This window comes from Chenopodium quinoa, unplaced genomic scaffold (assembly GCF_001683475.1).
Source record: "Chenopodium quinoa cultivar QQ74 unplaced genomic scaffold, ASM168347v1, whole genome shotgun sequence".
Lineage (NCBI taxonomy): Eukaryota > Viridiplantae > Streptophyta > Magnoliopsida > Caryophyllales > Amaranthaceae > Chenopodium > Chenopodium quinoa.
The window spans coordinates 139,013-162,453 of NW_018742720.1; the positions used below are offsets into that span (position 1 = coordinate 139,013).

General features: G+C 34.4%; 2 protein-coding genes across 3 annotated transcripts; both read right to left on the minus strand.

Moving 5' to 3' along the window:
• Positions 1–7,347: 7,347 nt before the first annotated feature.
• Positions 7,348–12,280, minus strand: LOC110723020 (transcription factor VOZ1-like). Its single transcript, XM_021902295.1, has 5 exons — positions 12,050–12,280; positions 9,872–10,146; positions 9,590–9,748; positions 8,288–8,987; positions 7,348–8,125 (listed from the first exon to the last, which is right to left on the minus strand). The coding sequence occupies exons 2-5, from the start codon at positions 10,091–10,093 to the stop codon at positions 7,638–7,640; spliced, it is 1,569 nt and encodes a 522-aa protein (XP_021757987.1). The 5' UTR covers positions 10,094–10,146; positions 12,050–12,280; the 3' UTR covers positions 7,348–7,637.
• A 1,277-nt stretch (positions 12,281–13,557) lies between these two features.
• Positions 13,558–22,979, minus strand: LOC110723021 (histone deacetylase 9-like). 2 transcript variants are annotated; one of them, XM_021902296.1, is made up of 14 exons: positions 22,784–22,979; positions 22,553–22,665; positions 22,335–22,452; positions 17,110–17,184; positions 16,816–17,035; positions 16,435–16,498; positions 16,118–16,210; positions 15,912–16,020; positions 15,734–15,783; positions 15,563–15,653; positions 15,387–15,457; positions 14,479–14,577; positions 14,069–14,132; positions 13,558–13,959 (listed from the first exon to the last, which is right to left on the minus strand). In XM_021902296.1, exons 1-14 carry the CDS (start codon positions 22,818–22,820, stop codon positions 13,874–13,876), a joined length of 1,290 nt encoding a protein of 429 aa, XP_021757988.1. In that variant the 5' UTR covers positions 22,821–22,979; the 3' UTR covers positions 13,558–13,873. The 2 variants fall into 2 exon arrangements, with proteins under 2 accessions (XP_021757988.1, XP_021757989.1); XM_021902297.1 differs by having other exon boundaries at positions 22,335–22,466.
• Positions 22,980–23,441: the final 462 nt, after the last annotated feature.

The following is a 23,441-nucleotide window of genomic DNA, read 5'->3' on the forward strand; positions in this document are numbered from 1 at the left end:
ATTTCAAACCGAAACCGTTTAACTGCCCGAATCCAACCGACCCAAATGAGAACCGAACCGATTAAAAATCGTTTCTTTGAAACCGAAAACCGACCCGAACCGCATTTTAGTAAATTCGAAACCGAACCAATCCGTGTAATGTTAAACCGTTTAAGAACCGAACATGTTAACAAATCGAACTAAATATAAACCGAACTGAAAGAAAACCGAACTGAAAAAGAATCGAACCGTATCTAACTCGAAACCGATTCCAACCCAAAACCGTTTGAACTGGCATAAAAACCGCTTACACCGAACTGTTAGCAAACTGCTACTCGTTTGCACCGAACCATTTAAAAACCGAACTGATTGTAAACCGAACTGCTTATAAACCGAACCGTTTATGAACCGAACCGTTTATGAACCGAACTGCTTATAAACCGAACTGTTTATGAACCAAACCGCTTATAAATCGAACCGTTTACAAGCTTTTTTTGTATGTAATAATAAATTTTTTTTTTTGGTGCACTTTTTTATGTAATTATATGGATTAAGTATTAGAAATCTTAGAATATATTTAGCATATATTCCATACTTATCAATTTTTCTTGAGACCATATACTTATCATATTAATTGTATATATCTTAGTAACTTAGTTAATACTAAATTCCCTTAGAAATAGCACTTCGTTAGCTAATCCGTGAGTATTGACTTTAATTTGGTTTTTGGGGAATAATCTGCAATTTTGGTTTTTTGGGAAATAACCTACAATTTTTTGGCCTTTTGGGCCTTATTCATCAACATAGCAGTATTCCAGTAGCATAATAGGATTAATAGCATTAACAAGTTATAAAACTTCTAATTCAACAAGTTTCAACTTAACAAAACCAAAACAAACTAATCCAATCCATACACATAATTAAACAATTTTTAACAACAAAGTAACAAAATCAAACCAACCAATCCATACAAACAAGTTTTAACAACAGAATTGTACAAGTTTTTAGCATAACAAGATTAACACCAGCACCACAGTCTGCAGCAGAATGGCAGATCAGCAGCACTGCAGACTGCAGCAGCAAAATGGCAGAACTGCAGCGATGGAAGAAGAGCAGCAGAACAACAGAATGGAAGAAGAGCAGCAGAACAGCAAAATGGAAGAAGAGCAGCAGCAGAATGGAAGAACAACAGCAGAACAGCAAGTCACCAGCACAGCAAGTCAGTAGAACAACAGTAAGGAGAAGAAGCAGTCAGCAGTAGCAGCACCCTATACTTATCATTAGTGTAAGAAATGAAGCTACACTTTTCTCACAAAAAAAAAACAAGAAAGCTTGAATTAAGCAACACAATATAAATGAAGCATCAGTAAAATAGCAACATCCATACCTTTCTAATTAGATGCAAAACTTTCATCTATCACCTCTTTACCAATTTCAAGGACGTCTTCTTCAATATCACAATCATAACCACGTAACCAATTTTGTGTGGTAACCAACGCCTCAACATTCTTAGGAAAAAGTGCACTCCTATACTTGTTTAAAATACGACCACCCATGCTAAAAGAAGACTCAGAGGCTACCGATGTAATAGGAATGGCCAAAACATCCCTAGCCATAATAGCTAATATGGGGTACACATTAATTTGAGATTCCCAATACTTGAGAACATCATAATTCTGCCCTTCAATTGATGGTTGACGAGGAGTATTCAAATAATTATCAATCTCCATCGATGGTCGATTTAGGCTATCATCAACATCAACATCCTAGAAAAGTGCAAAAAATATGCTTTTATTAAATAATAAAAATTAAGACATATAATTATTATTTTAGTAAACCACAATAAACAGAAAATGATTACCTTGAATATATCATCATCATCCAAGAGACTATTTGATTTATCAACCCCAATAGGGATGGAGGGGGGAACAATTGTACTTGACTTAAAACCGGAACATATAGAAGAATAAAAGTTATACAACTCCAAAAGAACATCTTTAATCACCTTCGCCTTTTCAACACATGCCTCCTCAACATAAAGCACTTTCAACATATTCGTCAATCGAAAAAGCTTATAGCGAGGATCAAGAACAATAGCTATTGAAAGGATCAAACTATAGTCATCCCAATAGCCCTCAAACTTTTCAAGCATAACTTTTGCCATGGGTGCAATTTTAGGGTCTATATGGGCTTTAGTTATTGTGTGCTCAATTTTCAAAACACTAGCAAAATACAAATTTGCAGTAGGATATTCAGAACCAGAAAATAACATAGTGATTTCATAAAATGGCTTTAGGAAATGACATATTTTTGCAAGGGTATCCCATTCATCATCCGAAAGTTTGAATTCATAACCCATATACTTATCGATAACCACTTTCAAGGCTTCCTTTGCTTCTAAAGCTTTTCGGAGCATCGTATAGGTGGCATTCCAACGAGTCACAACATCAAGACGTAACTTACCGTTAAATAGACAGTTAACCTCAGAAAGAGCATGCTCAAATTGAGTAAGTCTAGAGTCCGAAGAATCAATATATTTACAAACCTCACGCAATTTTTGAACACTACTATCAACTTCTTTCAAACCTCTTTGAACAATAATGTTCAGGACATGAGCTGAACATCGAATATGAAAAAATTTACCATTACAAGGAAGAGGAGAAGTCAACATTAAATCTTTCTTCAAAAGTTTAACCATAACATCCATAGATCGAGCATTATCAACAGTAATTGCAAAAGCTTTACCCTGAAGGTTCCACTCCCCAATAAGTTTAAACACAAATTTTTCTATCTCAACACCAGTATGAGGAGGACCACAATATCTAAAATTCAGAATTTTAGACCTTAGACACCAATTTTTATCAACATAATGTGCAGTTAAAGTGAGATAACCTCGATTAGTGCATGCTGTCCACAAGTCACAAGTGAAGCTAACTCTACCTTCAATTCCAGAAAAAGATTGCAACAACAAGGACTTAAACTTATCATGCTCATCAATACAATATTTCAACATAGTGTTTCTACACACATGCTTCACATTAGGATTCAGATTCGTAAAAACTTCCCTAAGGCCATGATGCTCCACAATATTTAAAGGATAGGAATGCAAAATTATAGCTCTAGCAAGCAATTGTAAATGACGAGTTTGATTAAACGTAGGATCAACAACACTTTCAAGATTTGCAGGATGATGTATATTTTTACCCATGCATGCCTTAGTATGAGCTTTACAAGTGGAAGTAACAGCCTTACCTGGTGCTTTATATTCATTACCGCAAACATTGCATCGCGCATATCTTATCGGAGCAAGACCAACAATCTTATCAAAAAAGGTGTAATGCCTCCACACATCTGATGTTCGTCCACGCTTACTACCACTAGTGGTAGTGACTTGTTGCTGAGAAGAATCTTGATTCTGAATAGTGTTTTGAGAATCTGAAGTTTCTAAATAATCTTGTCTGTCCTCATCATAATTTTCATACCCTTGACCCATTGCTGAAAAAACAGGATCAAAACAACACATTTCAGCCTTATAACAAATAATTGTCCCTATCAATGCTAACACATTTAGGTACTTTTTACACTCTAGTTAAGAGTCGAAAACCCATTACATTGAGATGTACACTTAATAGTGAAACCAACAAATAGAATAGAGAGTGAAAAGTCATTAATCCCATATTATTTTTCTATAAACGCTAATAAACTCATATAATCAAATTTCAGTAGCAACCCATTAATTTTTAACTACTAGAAAATTAAATAAGATGAACCCATATTATATACTATTACCACTAACTTACAATTATACAATTATATACTCATTAAGGGGAATTATAACTATAATAATGCAAAACGTAGTGGACAACTATGTTATATAGTGTGGTAGCTTAGAAAACCTAAATTTTAATGTCAAATTTGATTATTGGTCTTTCACTCTTTCCTATTCAATTCTTTAATCTTGATTCATTTTGATTGATATGCAAACAATAATGCAAAGCAGTCAAGAAATACAACCGTCAAATACTAACTAACTTAAGATAGACCACTAATCAGAGTTATACAGTAAACCACTAAATTACAATTATACAATTATATACTCATTAAATCAACTACAACTTTAATTCTTCTACTTCATAAATCAGATTAAATCAGTTGCAAGAAGTACGAGGAAGAGAGATATCATACCTGGACAAAAAAAGAGAGGTTTAGAGCAGCAACAACACTGATAAGTGAGGATTAGAGCAGCAACAACACCGATGAGCAGCAACAATGAACGAAAGGCGCCGTGAATGAATTAGGGAGAATTGAAAATGAATGAGAGAGACGACAAACGAAGAGGCGCCGTGAATGAATGAGTGAGATCTGAGAGGAGATGAGGGAGAGAAAGAACTAGGAGGCGTGAAAGTGAAAGTGGAATTAGGGTATCAAAATGGTTGAGATGTAAATCTAACCATTGATTTTTTAATCTATGGTTGAGAATGGTGATCCGTGTGTGTTGTGGGGAAAAAAAGCTAACCGTAGATTGTTTTTAATCTATGGTTGAGAGTGGTGATCCGTGTGTGTTGTGGGAGAAAAAAATTAACCGTAGATTGTTTTTGATCTATGGTTGAGATTGATTAGATGATGTTTTGTGTGTTGTTTATTCGTTTGATCGGGATCAGTCTCCAAGACTCGTATTAAAACATCTACGTAGTATATCTTTATTTTCATACAAGTAAAAATTATAAAAACGTTATATTAATAAAATATATAATGATACAAATTTAAAAAGATCACTCATAAAGTCATGAGTCATGACTCATGAGTCTCGTGACAAAATTAAATTTTACTGTTTTATAGATTAGTGGTAATTTATGGTCAATATTTTCAAAGTTTGACCCCAAAAATGACAAAGGGACAAAATAAAGGGACGGAGGAGTATTAAAATAATAGTTAGAGATGGTGTAGATCATTATACTTAAACTACACGAACAATGATCCTAATTTAATTTAAAACAACAGCTCAAGTTATTGATCCAATCAAAATAATGTTCACTAATTTATAACTTTGTACTAATACATACAAAGTATTTAACTATGAGATGGTTAGATGCTATGCGTTAATGTGTACATACGATCGATTGAACTAATCAATATTACCTTGTTAATAAATCATTAATGTTTTCTTTCATTACACAAATCAAACTACTTTGTAATATCTTCATAATTTCATGAAAATATATAAAGATAAACGAGCCATAATTATCAGTCTTGTTGATTAATCAAGTATCGAATTACCAAATTGCAAATTTCCATTTAATAAGAACTCATCAAATCATGACTATGACACTAGTATTTAAATGATTAAATAAGAAACATATAACAACCTAGTTGTAAAACAATAATACATTAATTCACTAACTTTTATAATCTACTTCGTAATAAACTAGTAAGATCAATATGACTAAACTTGAAACAGAACATGATATATATTTATAAAATCGATGTGAATTTGTTTATAATATGATGCCTAAATATGAAATGATGAAGTCTTTACTTTATATAAAACTTGTTAACCAGGAAATACTATCAAATTTCAAACCAAAACCATTTAACTGCCCAAATCCAAACGACTCGATAAACAATTGATTTTTTGAAACCGAAAACCGACCCGAATCGTAATTTAGTAAACTCGGAATGGAACCGATCCGAATAATGTTAAACCGCAGAAGAACCGAACTAGTTATAAATTGAACCAAAAAAGAACCGGATCAGTTATAAACTGAATCGAAAAAAACCGAACCAGTTATAAACCAAACCAAAAAAGAACCGAACTGTTTCCAACCCGAAACCGCTTCCAACCCGAAACTGTTTGAACCGGGATAAAAACTGTTTACACCGAACCATTAACAAACCGCAACCCGTTTGCATCGAACCGTTTACTACCCGGACTGTTTACAACCCGAACCGAATTAAAACCGATCAAGATTAAACCGAAACCGAATCGAACCGATAAATATTTAAACCGAACTGAAACCGACCCGCGAGACACTTAAACCGATTTAATACCGACCCGATTTAATACCGAACCGATTTCAAACCGAACCAAACCCGAACTGTCAAACCGTTTGTACTTATTACCTACTTCCTCCGTTCTTTTTTACTTGACCCGTTTTGACTTTTACATTATTCACCAATCTTCCTTTGACCGTGTTTTGTGAATAATATTTAAAGAAAAATATATTCATGTAAGATATTTTTAAATTCGTCTCAACAAGTAATGTCATAATATATAACTTTTATAATTTTTACTTGTCGAGAATTTAAGTTATTGATCGTTAAAGTTTTGCATTGGCAAGCGTGATAAAAGAAACAGGTCAAGTAAAAAAGAAGAGAAGAAGTATGTGGTTTTAGTTGACACGTTTTCTTTAGGGGTGGAAGTTATTCGGTTTAAATTATTACTTATTTGATTTGGTTTTATGTATAACACGGTTCGATTTGGTTTGGAAAAATTAAAAAAATATGATTTATGATTTGTTTTCGGTTTGAATTTATGAAAACCAAAAACCTAAATAAAAACCAAATTACGTATATAAGCCAAATATTCAGCGCAAATTACAAATTGTGGTTGTAAGCTAGAACTTTTTAATGTTTGCCCAAACATTTTTTTTAATGCTTTATTACAACTTGATATTTGCTAGGACATGGCATTGTAAGCAATTTATTTGATTTATTTCCGTTTGATTTGGGTTATTTTTGGACAACCAAATTAGAAACAAGTTAAAAATCAGGCCTAATACGATTGGTACAAAAACTTGATTTGGTTTTTTTTTTTTTTTTTAAATAAAATTAGAAACGGCTTGGTTTAGATTGGACCAAATATTAGTTTGGTTTGGTTTGAAAAAATCCCAAACCAAATTAATATGAATAGGTTTTGATTAGGGCTATTAACCAAACTGTAAGCCAAACTTTCACTGTGTACGCGCTTTCCTTTGACCGTGATTTCTAATTTATTCATAATGCAAAATCCATTCATGTGAGATATTGTTTTATTTGTCACGATATTTATTTTCAATACATCAACTATTTAAGTCATTGAATTTGTGTAATGGTCAACGTGACTCATAAAACAAGTTAAAAAGCAACAAAGGTACCCTCACCCTCATTATGTGTCCACTTTACCTATCTAATTATAATACTCATGTCTCTAAACAACTTTCAATACTCAAAAAATTCAAATAGAGGGATCACTCACATTTGTTTCATTGACTTGTTAGATGCATCAGAAAGTTGCTTATTAAGCTTAAGATTAGAAGAGTAATAATATCTTCTGGTGTGAGTTAAAAGTCATCGCTTTGATTGAAGGAAGTTCTGTGATCTTGTCGAATATAAAATAAATTGACTTCCTTCTATATATAAATCTTAAGAAAATCTGGAAGAGTAGAAAAGATGTTTATTCAAGGGATGAGTACAAAGATGTTTGAGCCATATGTTCAACTATACATTCAATAATAAAGAACTCGACAAGAACAAAACCTAATGGGCAAAGAAAAACAAAATAATAAAAAAAGGCCACAAACAAGAAAAAAGGCCCCTGAAGCTGCTAACTACATCTATGAGAAGGTAATGTGTCAGTGTATCTGTTAATAGTTAGATTTAACCTATTCAGTAGAATGTCTTTAAGAAGAACCACCGGATCCATTTGTCTCACTTACAATATTTGGACCATGGTCTGAATTCATACTGACCTTTGCCTTGCCCTTCCCAGAGCGCTTGTTCTCAGCCGAACCTTCAGCAGTGAGCCTACCCATCTGCTTTTGTAGATCAACAAGGGGGTCACTTGATACTTTTGTCTTCGGGCTCTTTTTCTTCTCCTCTGCAACCTTCAGTTCTAATCGGTACAATGCACAAGTACTGCAATTATAAATCTCATACTCAAATAGATGCCATTCTAAGTCCTTCTGTGGTTGGGGATCAGCATAGTAAGACCTCTTCTGGCCATTGTACTCTTTTGCAATCTGCTTCCTTGACTCATGCCAACCACGCCCCTCGTGGTCTGGCAATGACCTCTGCTTTCTGTTTCCAGTCTCAAAAGCTCTTCTAGGCTTATCAAAAAAGAGCCATTCTCTGATCTTTTCATCTTCCAAAATAGAAATATCGAATAGTTCTGCAAACCCAAATAAAACTAAATGAGTAGACAACAAGAAGGATAGCAGAATATACAAATCTCAACTTCATATGTAGCATAATTGAATAAATTGATTGAATTTCATCCTACCATCTGTGGTTTGGCAAGGCGGAGTCCTAACTAATCATTAAACATGCTTACCAGGAGTATTCCATGGAGATTTTGCAGAAGCAGCCCCAAGACATTCTGGAATGCCCACATCTTTTCCCTCCAGCTTTGACTTTAGAGCCACAAAAAGTGGACCATCTTTCAACCCTATACCTCCAGGCCTCATGATAGGTACAGTTCCTGGAGGGCATTCCTTTACTGCTAACTCAGCATGAAAAGCACTGCAGTAGTTGTTACAGAACTCAGACATCTGAGCAGGTCTTACGCAATCCCAAAGAGCACATTTTGGACCTAAGAAAGCGGATGGCGGAGGGTTGACATTCGGCAATACACCCAAGAAATCAGGAATGTCATCCAATCCCCAATTCTCAATGCCGCTGGCACTGATAAAGATTTCACTGTCAAGATTATGATGTTCATCCAGTTGAGTAGTCATGTTAAAGTTATTAGGCACCATATTGTGCAGACCTGAAGCTTCAAAGTTATTGATCATTCCACCTTGCATATTAGTGGCAGCGTTATTGCATCGCGCAAACCCTTGATAGTCTTGAGACTCTGGTGTATGATTCACAAAACCTGGAAGTTCGTGATGCTGTGGTGTATGATTGTCAAGGTCAGGAAACCCATGTTGTGATATATGATTTTGGAAACCTTCGAAATCATGTTGCTGAGGTGTATGAATCTGAAAACCTTGAAAATTTTGTTGCTGGGGTGTATGATTCAAGTAGCAAACCTGTAAGCAAACCAAGTATATGAGTCATGTCATGCAGAATTATAGGAACACATATCTAATAGCTACACAGAGAGTGGAGATTTCCAACGGTCAAGAAGTTACTTTAATAAAATGCCTAAGAACACTTACATAATTATTGTTCACTAGAATTATAAGAAACTCCACTGCACATTATATGGATGATAATATTGAACAAACCTTACTTTAAGGAGATTGAATATTTTGTTTTATTTCTCTTTCTAAGGATGATAACATTGAACAAACCTTACTTTGAGAAGATTGAATATTTTGTTTTATTTCTCTTTCTTTTAATAACAGAAATCAGAACAATCTGCACTCTAAAAGGTGGCTCTCATCTCTCAGTGACTTGAGGTGAAAGAAAGCTAAGGCTGTTGGTGGTTCTTTTGTTTGTAGGCATAAGAACATGTTTGTATAAAAGTAACAACTGGCAATCTGGCATAGATTTCGGCCTACTTGCTACTCATCCTTTTAGATTTACAACAATAACTCAGCAAACATTGGTTTCCCAAGTTATTTTTTATTTGGCTACCAATTTATTTAAATACAAGGTTGGCAAGAAGGAAATATAAGAGAAAATAGACCTCCACATCTCCTACAGAGTTTGGCACCGCAAATGTGCAGGTGGCATCACTATGCCTCGTGATAGGCGGTGCTGTTAATGGACTTGTTGCATCATCTTCTACGTCAAATTGTTGCAACAGCTGACCAAGTTCTTTAGAAAATGACCCAAGACTGTCTTCCTGCAAATCAATGAAATATTGTTATTCAATCTAAAGAAGAGATCCCAAATCATTTTAGGACTAAGGTTTTGTGATTATTGTTGTTGTTGTAATCTAGAGAGAGAGAGAGAGAGAGATACACACAGGCACTGAAGAAGTTGGAGTTGGTTCAGAGAGATCGGCTTTCCATTCACAAAGCATTTGCTTAACTTGCTCTTCCAAAGTAGCAACATCACCGGCCCGACTCTCTTTCATGGCACCCTGAAGTTCATTGAACACTGATTGAAGACCCTCAATTCGATTCTTCGCTTGATCCTTTAAGAGCCGGTGAGAAGGTTGTTTGCAGTTCTTTGAATCTTTTCCCATCTTCTCTCTCACTATCCTCAGATGTCAACTTTACATGCTACAAATTGTTCAACCTAATTTCAACAAGGAAAAAAAATTAATAACACTATTCTTTCACACACAATCGTAGCAACAAAATCTAGTTTGAGGACAAGGAGAGGTTTACAGTTAAGAAACACCAGTGAAAAAAAAAGAAAGAAAAAGCAATGATATTCTTAATTTAACTTTTTGCACTCTATTCTGTGAGTGGTCTGGCAGTCCAGGTACATGGGGATATTAGGTGTCTAACAATAAGATGGCAACCATTCTTTGCAAAATTGAAAGCGAGACAATTACTAAGAAGTTGAAAGAATAATGTTAAGGATGAGAGTAAAAAGTAAATGGCAAAACCAAAGCAACATGGAGCACAAACTTAGGGAAATACAAAAAGAGCTTATTCGCCTTTAATAAAACCTTTCCCATATTATTCAAACTTGTCATCAGATATCCTGTTACTTATGTCCTAGTCAATCATACAGAGTAGGTAAGATAAACATCTTGGGGAGTAAAGAATATATAACCAAAAGCAAAAAAGCATAGAGCACACTTTACTTTGCAATTGATTTCAATTATTGCACTAAGATAAAGCCAATATTATTCAGATCGATAACAGGGGTAATCTAATATTCAGTAGTTATCAAATCTAGCATTAAAATGATGTAAAGTGGATGTTAGCACTAACAAAGTAACAAGTACTTCAAATAAAAATATCACCTTTTTTTTATATTCTATAATAGCCCCAATTTTCGGGATCAATAGTATGTTAACACATCCACCTTCGCCCTTCAAAATTATTAGATAATCTTAATTTATCTTAGCTTAAATTTTCTGTAATAAATCATCTTTCATATAATTTAATTTGAACTTATTTTGTCTTAAATAAGTCAAAATAAGTTGAGTGAAAAGGGGCCTAACAATTGTTCAGTGTAATTCATTAAAAAACCATGTTTAATCCAACAACGAACACACAACAATGAGAAACAAAATAGAAAATTAATAAATCAGTTAGAAATTTAAGAACCAATAACCTTGAGCTGGATAATTTGCAGGTGATTCAAACAAATAAAAAAGCTGTCTTTCTCTTCTTAATCCTACTAATTTTCTTGTTTAGAAGGATTAGCTTTCAAATTCTTTTTGGCCTTCTTTAAGGGCTGCTGATGTTGAGTGCAGTAACTCATAATTGATAGATAATCTAGTCGGATAATCGAGCAGCATTCAATGATCACCTCCTACTCAGTCACCATATTACTAGTTTACTAGTTTACACTAACAAATTGCAATGATTTTCTCCTCCTTGGTCACCTTTTACTAATTTACACTAACAAATAGCAATGATTTCATCCTACACAGTCATTGCAATGATTTCATCCTACTCGGTCACCACATTATTAATTATATTCTCCTACTCAATCACCACATTACTAGATTACAATAGCAAATTGCAATGATATTCTCCAACTCGGTCACCAAATACTAGTTCACACTAACATATTACAATGATCCCCTCCAACTCAATCAACATATGATAGATTAATTCACTAGCAAAAAGCATTAATTTCCTCGTATTAAGTCACCACATTACTAGTTTACACTAAAAATTTGCAATGATCTCCTCGAACTCGGTCACCACATTACTAATCTACAATAACAAAATTGCAATGATCTTCTCCTACTTAGCCGACATCATATCACTATATTGCACAAACAAACGAAATTATTGATCTTTATCAATTCCTTAGCAAACTAAGAACTAAATTAATTCCAAAATCTACACTCAAAAACCCCAATCAAAAACCATGCGATCCCACAAATAATATAACTTTCTTCAACAAATCAACAAAATAATAATAATAAAGTGAGATTAACAGTAATCAAAATCACTAGGGTTTAGAATTCAAAAAACAAAAATAGGAATAACAAAGAAAATAGGGGATTGACCTCGGAATTAGAGACAGAATCGCCGAAGACGGCGGAGAAGGCGGTGGTTGCCGGAAAAGATGCCCTAGATTGGAGGAGAAGGAGAAGTTAAGTGATTAAATAGGTTGTGTATTTATACGACGCGACGCGTTTACTTTGTTGATTTCAGGCGCGAGACCAACACTCGGCGTTCAGTCGTTCACAACTTCAACTTGCAATTTTGCACGTGGGTAGGTTCGAACCTCTCTCTCTACCCAGGTTTTGCTCTTTTATTTATAAAATAAAAAATACGGAGTAAAAAAATTTTGTTTATCACGAAAATGCAGTGGGGATCCTTTTCCTTAAAATACAAGTGCATCTTTGTGATAATCAAAATTTGTGTTATCTACTGTCATTTTCGTAAGTAAATCAACCAAACATCCCAGTTAGCATGATATTTTTGTAATTATTTCAGCAATGTCATGTTGATTGGGATGTTTTGCTGATATATTTATAAATATGCCACTAGATAAACAAATTTTGTTTATCACAAAGATGAAGTGGGGCTCCTTCTCATTTCCATACAAAAAATGCATAAATAAATAAACACAATATAAATTACATAATACTCCGTAGTATGTTATTATTTACATAGGGTTTGTTCTCTTCGGCTTAATTTCAGTGCAATTCCTAATTTCCTTCTCTCATAAACAATTCAGTTCATTCAGTTCAGCTTAGTAAATCAGAACATGCCATTAATTTCTACTCCATAAGAAGTATGTTGCAATTGATTAACAAGTATCTTTTATTTATTTCTAGATTTTATGCTTTCCTAATTTGAATAGGATTGTAATTAGAAAACTAGATAGATTGTAAGAATATGATCAATCTAGGATTATTTAGGCTTGAGGAGTCTTATTTTGTATGAACTTAATAAAACTATATTTTTGATTGAGGGGAGGAAATTCCTCATAACACTAGTCTCTTTTATTATCGTGTTTTGCTTTTTATTTTACATTATATGAGAAGGTGAGTTCCCAAATCGTTCCATGCACACTTCCGTTATAACACAAGTAATGGATGGTTGTATAATGAATATGACCGCACATCTCTTAAATACTTCATAGCTCTTAATTCGTGAAATTTTGGAAGGGGAAGAAAAAGTTCATAGGATCCTGGGACTCCATGGGAGCGATGACTAAATGAGTACTAGTAGGCTTTCAATTCGGCCGGTAACTGTTACCACTTAATCCATATGAGCTTACTTTAGACGGCAGCATGGCACGATCTGCTTCGAAGAAGTTCCTGTCTTTATCCATAGTAAAAATAATGGAACTCATAAGGAAATACCTTGAATCAAGACTCAAGGTTTTATTCGGTTTTATTTCGATATCATTTCTTCTGATCAAGATACAATACAAAGAGGTACTTCATTTGGACCTAAATTAAACCCGCCACATTGATATTCCTACGCATTGCCAAAGGCCATGATAAAGAGAGATAGGACTGATAAACAATGCAAAGAGCTTGGTTTAACAATTTCGTATCAATAATAGAGAATTGGCCAAAAGTCTAAATAGACAGCCAAAGAGCACAAGAAAATATATCATTATGCATACATACGAAGTTATGAATTAAATCCGCAAAAACAAAATGTTTGCTTCTCAAAAATCTGTCAAAGGTACTGACTTTCTATTTTACAGTGACAAAACACGGAATTTAATGAAACCAACTCGGAAGCTACTGAAATTGCCTAGTACATGAACAGGGTATACTCTAACTGAAACCTAATTATATACATTCACAATATCAGCATTAATTCACTCCATAAGTATGTGAGGCTAAATTTTAAACTAGGGCATCATCCTATACATCGTCCATGTTCTGATCATTGTCATGATCACCATCATAATACTCATCATCCCTCTGGATCATCTTATCCTGTGTGTGCTCTGAAAACATGATTTAACAGATAAAATAAGAACCGCAGAATAAGATTACAAGTCGTCAGATCAAGTACAAATGGGTGTGTAGTGTAATAAATTGTTTTGTGAGACTTACGACTAATGCGTTCATCAGGATTCTCATCTTCATCTAAGTCAGGAATATAAAAATCAGGGGGGACCTGCAATGAAACTAAATCTCATCAGCTCACCTTTGCCAGAATTGATGTATTGTTCAGATAGCAGCCAATTTCTTAAGCAAAACACAATGCTATCCAACATTCCAACATGACTATTGACACATTGTAACCCTCCATCATGAGCAAGAAGATGTGTAACATAATTTATTACAGAATTTTGCATCAACCCAATGTGCACACAACTGAAAGACACTTACAAAGTAAATGCATATTCCACGGATAAAATTTCTAGCAACACATTTGTAAACATGCAAGCAACTTCAATTAATAACCTAAGTAGTAACTACATTTAAAGTAGAAACATCATAAAAGTATTCTTCCTACTGACCTCTTGCATCTGTACACTTGGTGCATGTTGGATACACCGAAGATTTTCGAGAACTTGCATCTTGATTGTTGTCAAGTATGATTTACTGTTCAAGTTCTCCTGGTCAATGAAACCAAACAAAAACACATTAATAAAGTATTGTCTATTACCTTTATTAATTAGAAAACAAGTCCACCAGACTAAAAAATTATCAAGCCTATTTATTGTGATTTATAGTCTACATGGACTTGGGACCTCGGGTACCCATGTCTGACACGTGTACTCGTCCAAACTTTCTTCTCGGCTATTTTGTGAAAAACTTCCATGATTTCCAAGTGTCATACCCATATCCAAATGTCGAGGATTCGACACGGGTAATTGAGGTGAAATGACGAATCCATGTAACATAGATCATAGTTATCCTTCTCAATGTACATACTCATAATGTTAACATTCTAACAAATTACATAATAATATTTACAGATATTAATCGTCAAACTTGTACGTTGTCAAATATGATAATAAAAACGGAGGAAGTAGGTCACATTTGATTAGAGGTCATTCTTAAAGAATACAGTTAAAACACAAAAATGATTAGAGGTCATTCTTATTTTTTTACTCCACCATGACACATTATAATTAAGGAGAATACTACCTCCGTTACATATTATGTGCAACTTTTGGGTATTATTTGTGAAAAAAAAAAGAAAAAAAAAAATGGAAAATAAAATAAAATAAAATAAAAAATCCAAAGTTGCACATAATTAATATGTAATAGAGGTAGTATGAAAGTTTGAAGTTTAACAAAAATAAATATATCAAGAGACAGCCTGCTGTTTTGAAACTGTACAAAAATATGAATAAGGCCTATGATTCGGAATGAAGATTATATTATTATACGAGACAAAAGTTAAGAGCAAAAACCATACTATGTGTCCATTTGGAATCCTCAATGAATAATCTGGTCCAAAGTATTTGATATACTCATTCTCTGGAATCTCTGTATGAGGGAAAAATAAACATTCAGCACAACAATGAAAGGCATCAAGACATATAGATGACTGGAAAAGAAAAATAACTGGAAGTCAGCAGCTAGGAAGAATACCATTTGGTAAATCTGTATCTAAAAGAACTCCTGTTTCAACAGTCCAGCATCGAGCAACATTCTCCTTTGTGTAGCCACCTCCTCCAGTAACCTGATAACAAGATCTGTCAGGACAATGTAGTTCATATAAGCAACATAACCACCAAAACATATAATTTCCCTGAAACCTACCAGCAAGGGAAGATTAAATTTCTTCACAAACCTAACGCACTCTGCATGCCCTGTTATTTGTAACATCATCAACACAACTATTATTACTTAGTCTTCCAAAAATCTACAATGCACTTTTATGCCAACAAAATTACCAGAAAGTAATAAGACAATATGATCAAATAACATAAACCAGCACCATCGATAGAGAGGTTGAAGCAGCCTAATCTGTCACCAGCAAGTGAATCTGCACCACATTGCAGAACAATCACTCCAGGCTGATAAAATTCAACAACCTTGGAAATGATCTGCAACATTGAAATAAAGACAAGAATTTAACATTGCTTGTGGTGCAACATATCTTACAGTTTGTATTAGCTTGGTGGCCTCTGAAATATAACATACCGTCTTGAACAGCCTAGTAAAGCTAGTGTCATCAATACCATCCTTGAGAGGTACATTTATGGCATAGTATTTCCCTTCCCTTTCCCCATTTTCCTACATGAAAAATGACAACAAATCAATATCAAAGAAAAGTTTTCCTGATTAAATTACAATGTAAAAACCTTTTTACATCTATTTGAGCTGCTTATAGAAATACCAAATAGCAAAAAAATCTGGCCAACCAACACACAGTCTAGGGTAAAAAAACACCAGTAATACCAGAGAACAAAGCAATCAATTTCATATGTAATAAGACAAAAGGTGACTAAAGATCCAACCTTGACATCTCCTGTTCCTGGAAAGAAGAGATCTCCAAATTTATGGAAACTGACAGTCATCACCCTGGAACAAAAGGCATGGAAGAACTGAGATGCAGAGTAAACTATGCAAGCACCAAACATATTTAGTTTTGCCATATAGAGCCCTAATTAAACTCGTTACTCCAGAATCCAGATGGCATGTTAAATTGTTAAAATCCCACTAAAATACAATTATATAGTTCCAATATGCATTTTTATCCCAACATCAGTTAACATTCGACAATAAAATACCTAGCAACATCTCACCTTGAGCTAACAATATAATCGTGAAAAAATTCTATATGTTCAAATTCGCAGCATGATGCCAAATGGATTTTCAACTCTAAAGAAGTGGCATACCTATCAGTGAAATAGAATGCCTCTTCAACACCATCCCCATGATGCACATCAATATCAATGTACAGAACACGGGCATGGTACTTTAAAAGCTCTAAAATCCCCAAAACCAAGTCATTGATGTAACAAAATCCAGACGCCTCACATTTTTTTGCATGATGCAATCCCCCCGCCCAGTTTATAGCAATGTCACAAAGGTGATTATTCAACCTACGAGCAGCATCTGCCAGGAATTAACACAATCATTAGGATAAAATAACACAAATCAAATTGTTTAGAAAAAGGTCCTGAAACTACCAATGGTTCCGCCAGCATAAATTTGGCAAAACTCAAACAAATTGTCGAAGACAGGACAATCTTCTCCAAGATTATCTGAAAGAAAGGGAAATCTTTTGTCAGCCAGCTCACACATGCAAATAAAAGGGGAATTTGTCATATGCCAATAATAGACCAAAAGGCATATCAGAAGACCAAATAAAGGCAATTAAATAGAAGGGTAGAAAAGAGGGCAAAAATTTTGAGTTGAATTGAGTAAAAAGAAAAGTGTGGATGACAGATGGAGCGTATCATAAATAAACCCAAGTTTGCTTCATGAAAAATTAATTAATGAGATGACATCACAAGAGAATAAGGACACCTAGGACTAAATAAAACATGCAAAAGATGTAACTTACCTACCAATTTATCAGATCAAAATAGAATTAAACATGTAAAATCAGTTTTCTTTTTTTCTTTTTTTTTTCAAAAAGATTACCATTTATGCTGGTAAAAACAACAAATAATTGAGTACTTCAAATCCTTCTCTCAATATTTTTGAAACACTGAAGTGGCAATAAGAAGAAAAAGAGGAAGTAAGCTCAAAAGTATAGAAACAACTCAATAGATGGTTCAAATGGAGGAATTTGCAGCAAAAGAAATCATGGAGTACGAAGTGCTCAAAATTGACTTGACTTTGCAAAAAGGCTTAATGAGTGCAGCTAGAATTACTAATATTAATGAAAGCTCCTCCTAACAGCGTAGCAGAAATCGGAAGTTTTCGACAAAAGTGTGAGCATTTATGCAAGCTGTGAGGCAAAAGTAATTATTTCAAACAACAGTAATCTCACATAAGAACCTTTTCTTCTAGCATACAGCTTATTTTGTAAATAAGGCATTAAGACGCTAATGCAATAAGACCAATGCCAAAAAGTCCGTCTCACAGCACTCTCTCGAAAGAGTTCTGAATGTTCCAGACTGGCCATTCCCTATTGCAATAAGGCTAAAAAGCCAAAATGTGCGTCTAATACCATTCTCTTGAATAAGTTCTCCGGATTGGCCACCCCCATCATTTTCCCTAAAGATCATATTTATATCTAATGACATAATGCCATAAAAATTTTGCAACCCTCCGGGACATCATATAAGCAAACCCTTAGAGTTAAGTGTATACAGTTATACACTAAGTCCAAATTCATTAAATGATCACCTACCATTACCATACCCTAAGGAGGGAAGATACCTTATCAACCTCCAGAGATTTTTAATTTTTAACTAAAATGGATTATATGAGAATCACTAGAGAAAAAACAAAAAAGAGAGGGAGTACAAACAACGAGATATACATATAACCAAACCCTTAAAATTTAGTTTATAAACTAAGTCCAAGCTCATTAAATGGTCCTTGGTCCTTACCATACCCTGAAGAGAAAAGTCGAAAAGATACCAAAATCTTAATCAACCTCCAAAGTTGTAAAGGAAGATATCCTCTCCAAAGGGTAACCCATGTACGTTGAAGACCAACCCTTGATCTTTATTTCTTAAATATGAATACTTTAGTAAGAAAAGACTAGGATGCTCACAAGTTTCCCAAAAATTAACAATTTCTTATTCAAGATTCCATTATTCCCAAGAATAAACATGGGACACAGGCCTTTGACAGCTTTGCCACTTTGACCCTGGAACTTATAAGCCATTACCTCAGCTATTTACAGAACATTACCCCAGTATTATTAAGAGAATCCTGTGCAACTTCATTAGCCTCTTTACACATTACATGAAAGGACAATACCACCCAAACATTCCATTGAAGTAGCAAAATAGTACCATTTTAAAAAATTTAGCTATTTCTAGTTTCCTCTAGTTTCCTACCATCAAAATATATCCAATTAACTTTAAGCAAATCCAAGAATTAAGTTCCTGACATTGGAGATTCCCTAAGCTTCTCCCAGTGTAGGTCATCATCAGTAAAGCATCCACACAACAAAGAATCATTAATTTCAGGACTAGAATCAGACCCACCATCTATGTTACTCCAACTCTTAATTAGTATGACACATCATTTTCGGAACAAAATTTACATAAAACGGCAATGACATTTGCGGACACATACCCGAGTGAGACACTTCTAGAAGAGTATGAGCAACATAGCTCACCATCATTAACATAGTTATCAAAAAGACTAACTTGAATTTAATACTAATAGCCACTTCTATTGAATAGAATATTCATGTTCCTTAACAAAACAAAGACGAAAAGCTATGCTCAGCCGAGAGAATAGAGTACTATAACTTTACTCTTATACCTTATGAATAGACAAGACCCTTTTACCTCATGATACGATAACTTTACCCTTATCATTGACTACATGAATTAAAAACCCTTGAATTGCGTTACTTATGGACTCAGTAATGGTGCGGCCATTGCACGTCAAGTCAAGTACCTACACTCACTAGATCACACAAATTGCTTAAGCACCAATGTCTCTGCTGCCTCACATAGTATCTCAAAAGCCTTCTTTACAACTCTATATCTGATTAAACCCTAGCTACCCAAAAGATTCTCCATCAAGTCTTAAATCTAGAAAACACTCACTCAACTTAAAAGTTAAGGAATGGTTCGTAGTTACAAACATCTATTTAAGTACCTAATCGGCTAATCCATTAGATTGAGAACTCGCCATCCTTACCACCATTAGCCATCACATCACCCAACACCCTATCAAGCGCCACCTAAAATCCACCCTCACATCAGCCGTCCTCTCCTAGAACAACAATCGAAACCCTATTCTCTCTTGACAGCAACCCTAATTCCAAAAATCCCCATTTTAAGTACCAAAAAGCTTCAACTCTAGTACTCTACCAATCTACTCCCCTTATTAAAAAATTAAAATTAAAATTTATAAAAAAGAAAAAACAAAACAAAACAAAAACAAAAACAAAACCAACCACGAGTTTCTTGAAACCATTGTGCCATTACCACATACCCCCACCATCATAAAGCGTTTGCTAGGCTTCATTCCTTAATCCTTAGTCATAGCAAATCCACAATCATTTTAAGTTCTCAAATGACAGATCAAAAGATTCACATCTATCTATACGTAGGATAACCTCAAAGGTCTAACTAGAAGATAAAGGACATAGGTCAAAAAAGGTGGGCACAAGAATAGAATAAAATGAGAAATGAAAGCGACAATATGGAGAATTGTCTACTTGTGAGTTCTTAAAATGGCCTCTGCATCTAATACATAGTGCTAGAGCTACAAGTAAAAAAAAAAAGTCAAAGGACAAGGGAAACATTGAATCAAACATTACTTGCACTTCAAGAGATCAAAATCAAAGAACGGTTTCACAATTTTAAGGACAATTATAACACCCCTAAGCCCCAGAAGGAAGACTATTGTATATACCGTCCCCTTAAGAACCTTATCGACTCCCTTGATAAAAAAAACATAAGAGGAAGAAGAAAGATGTATTCGATGTAGATAGAGAAATACAAGTGGGGAAACAAAATAATGAGGGAAATATTACCAATCATCATGTTTATCAATCACAAATTGTCAGGCAAACTAATAACTTATAATAAGTATTGAAACTAAAGAATTCACAGTCTAAACACTGGTGGGATTCTAAATACAAATAGGAAATTGCAAGACTAATAGGTTCCACATTTCTAGTTGGACTAGTTATGGAAAAGAGTTAAGTTAATAATATCCCACATGCTTGTGATGGACTAGTGATGGAAAAGCTGATATCCACAACTATAACTCCATGCCCAAAAAAAAATATAGGTCCCAATATGATAGTTCAGTCCACATTATATTTCACATATCAAATTAAAATTCTTATAGTTCTTCCCCTAGAAGGTTCAAATGACAAAAAATTTAACCACTTTAAAGTAGACAATCACTTCTGTTTAAAAAGTATGTACCAAAGTTGTTAAGAAGACTCAAAACTTTAAGCAAAAAAAATACGCCTACTAGCCCAGCTAAAAAAAATAAAATACACACAACCTCTCTCTTAGAATATTCCTTGAGGTTAAAGTACATTTCCCAATTGTTGTTGTTTATTTATTTATTTATTTATTTTATTTTATTTTTGCATAGCAACTAATTGGCTCATAATTTCAATTTTGAACTCGTTTCTATAGCGTGCAATTGCATAAAGGATTTCAACCATATATACTTTTAATTATCAACTTAACAACAGTGGAAAAAATACATGAGGATCAGCAAACCAAGAAACTTAACTTTTTTTTAAGACAAGGTGTTTACAACTTCAATTACATTTTTGCAACATTATAATGTCAATCTTATAACTATACTCCACAACCTCCTCACACATAACCAAATGCTCCTCACCTCTCAAGAGCATATACATAACCCAAAGTACGCTAATGCCTTAAAATATGATAGTTCATTATCCAACCCATTGGCATTATTTTATACATGAACTCTATGTTTGGATAACAATAGGGAAGGGAAAATGAGGTGAGTTGAGTTGAGGGAGAAGGTGAACTTCTATTTTCCTATCTCTCCATCAATAGAGAGATTTGGTTTATTAAAGGGCGGAGGAAAATGGAACCTACTAATTCCTTCCTCTTCTCTCCTTCCAAAAGATATTCAAACAAAAGATGACATATCCTTCCTTCTCTCTTCTCTTCCTTTCCCTCCCTTTCTCTCTATCCAAACATAGTAGAACTTTCCTTGACTATGTTTCAACTGTTTCTTTCATTTTTCAGCATTATTTATGTTTACTATTGATGGAAAAGTACTTTACCTCTTTAATTACTATCTCTACCTCTTTTTAAGGTACACACATTTCAAGGTTAGTACTAAAACTCTAACAAAAACACCCTTTAAAGGCAAACTGGCAAAGGGAGTATATAACAAAAAAAAACAGGGAAAAGTACCAAAAACAATCATACTCAATTAAACAGACATTCTAAATCTAATGCACATAATGACACCCTCTTGTGGACAATTGAATATTTGATTGACTAAAAGGAAAAAACCTACAGAAAAATGATTTCTCTATGCTAAAATGTAAATGTGGATTCAATTAAAACCACTTTTTCATAGAGTTCCCAAAAAAACATCACAAATCACATTCCTCAGCCAGTCAATTCTCCTACTCCGGCAGAGCGCTAGCAGTACATCAAATTAATAAATTAACCACAACAAACGCATTATATACTTTCCAATGTCACACCAACAAACTCAAATATACAACAAAGCTCAACAAAAAAATACTTTAAAGCAAGCATACATTTGGCCATTTCAGTCATGAATCGATGCTGTTTTTCGGGCGTAATTCGATGCAAAAACTCGACATAATCAGCCGAATGAAACTGCGCTAACTCTACCGGATACGCTTTATGAGGCCTCTGCACCGTACAAACTCCACAAAAACCACATATAATGAGCAAGAAAACACAGAAATTCCAAAAAACAAAATCAATAAACCCATAAAACTATACCACTTACATAAATTTCCATCTTTTTGTGAAGATCGTAGGACAGAACAAGGTGATGGGTCATACATAATCTGTGAGGCTTCATCGGATGATTCGGCCCAAAATATACACTCCCAACATCACCTACAAAACAATTGAAACGATTAATTACAACAAAGGTATGAACTTTCGAAGGAAGAATTGGAGGAGAGAGAAAAATTAAGGTTTCAATCGGATAAAAAAGGGGGATTTGGAAAGATACCATCGTAGAAGTAAGAGATTTTATCTTTGGAGCGCATGTTTGGAAAGTAGTTGGTGTAGCTGAAGAGATGAAGAGGCAACTACAGTAGCATATGTATCAGGTAGTTTTCGCCATTGCAGGATAACTGGAGCAGCAGAAAATGGAGTGTGAGAAAAAGAGAGTTTTGGAGCGCGGGTAACAAAATACCACCCGATTCGTATGTAATCAAAATTTCAGATCGGGTTTGCGTTAGGCAAAATTTAGCCGTGAAAGTAGACCGAGGGTGTTTGACAATTAGATAATCCGGGTAAGAATTACTACCCGATTGGTATGTTCAAGGTGATCAAAATTTCGGATCGGATCGAGTCGTGTCGGGCCATTACAACTAAAAGTAATGGGCTTGTTGGGTTAAAGTGGACTTTTTGAGTTACGGGTCATGTTTTGGGTGTTTTTGTCCCTCGGGAGAGTTACGTCACGAAGTCTGATCCGGCTGAGTTGTACCTGCAAAACAACGGAGACTCCGGGTGGTAGGAGCTCCGCCTCTGACGATCAAGTTAGTAACTTGAAAGGAAACAAAGAGTACGAAAATTTAGGTGGGCACATGCTTGGATTCCAAGCTCAGGTGCTTCTCTGATGTGAGAGAATGTAGGTGTAATAAATGATTGAATGTATCCCCTAA

Excerpts from the sequence above, each read along its gene's own strand:
- LOC110723020 (XM_021902295.1), bottom strand. The coding sequence starts at position 10,093 with ATGGGAAAAGATTCAAAGAACTGCAAACAACCTTCTCACCGGCTCTTA. Across the intron at positions 9,749-9,871 it reads CTCCAACTTCTTCAGTGCCT|GAAGACAGTCTTGGGTCATT; the intron begins GTGTGTATCTCT and ends ATTGATTTGCAG. Across the intron at positions 8,988-9,589 it reads ACTCTGTAGGAGATGTGGAG|GTTTGCTACTTGAATCATAC; the intron begins GTCTATTTTCTC and ends GTTTGCTTACAG.
- LOC110723021 (XM_021902296.1), bottom strand. The coding sequence starts at position 22,820 with ATGCGCTCCAAAGATAAAATCTCTTACTTCTACGATG. Across the intron at positions 22,666-22,783 it reads AATCTCTTACTTCTACGATG|GTGATGTTGGGAGTGTATAT; the intron begins GTATCTTTCCAA and ends ATTGTTTTGTAG. Across the intron at positions 17,036-17,109 it reads TTATGCTGGCGGAACCATTG|ATGCTGCTCGTAGGTTGAAT; the intron begins GTAGTTTCAGGA and ends AATTCCTGGCAG.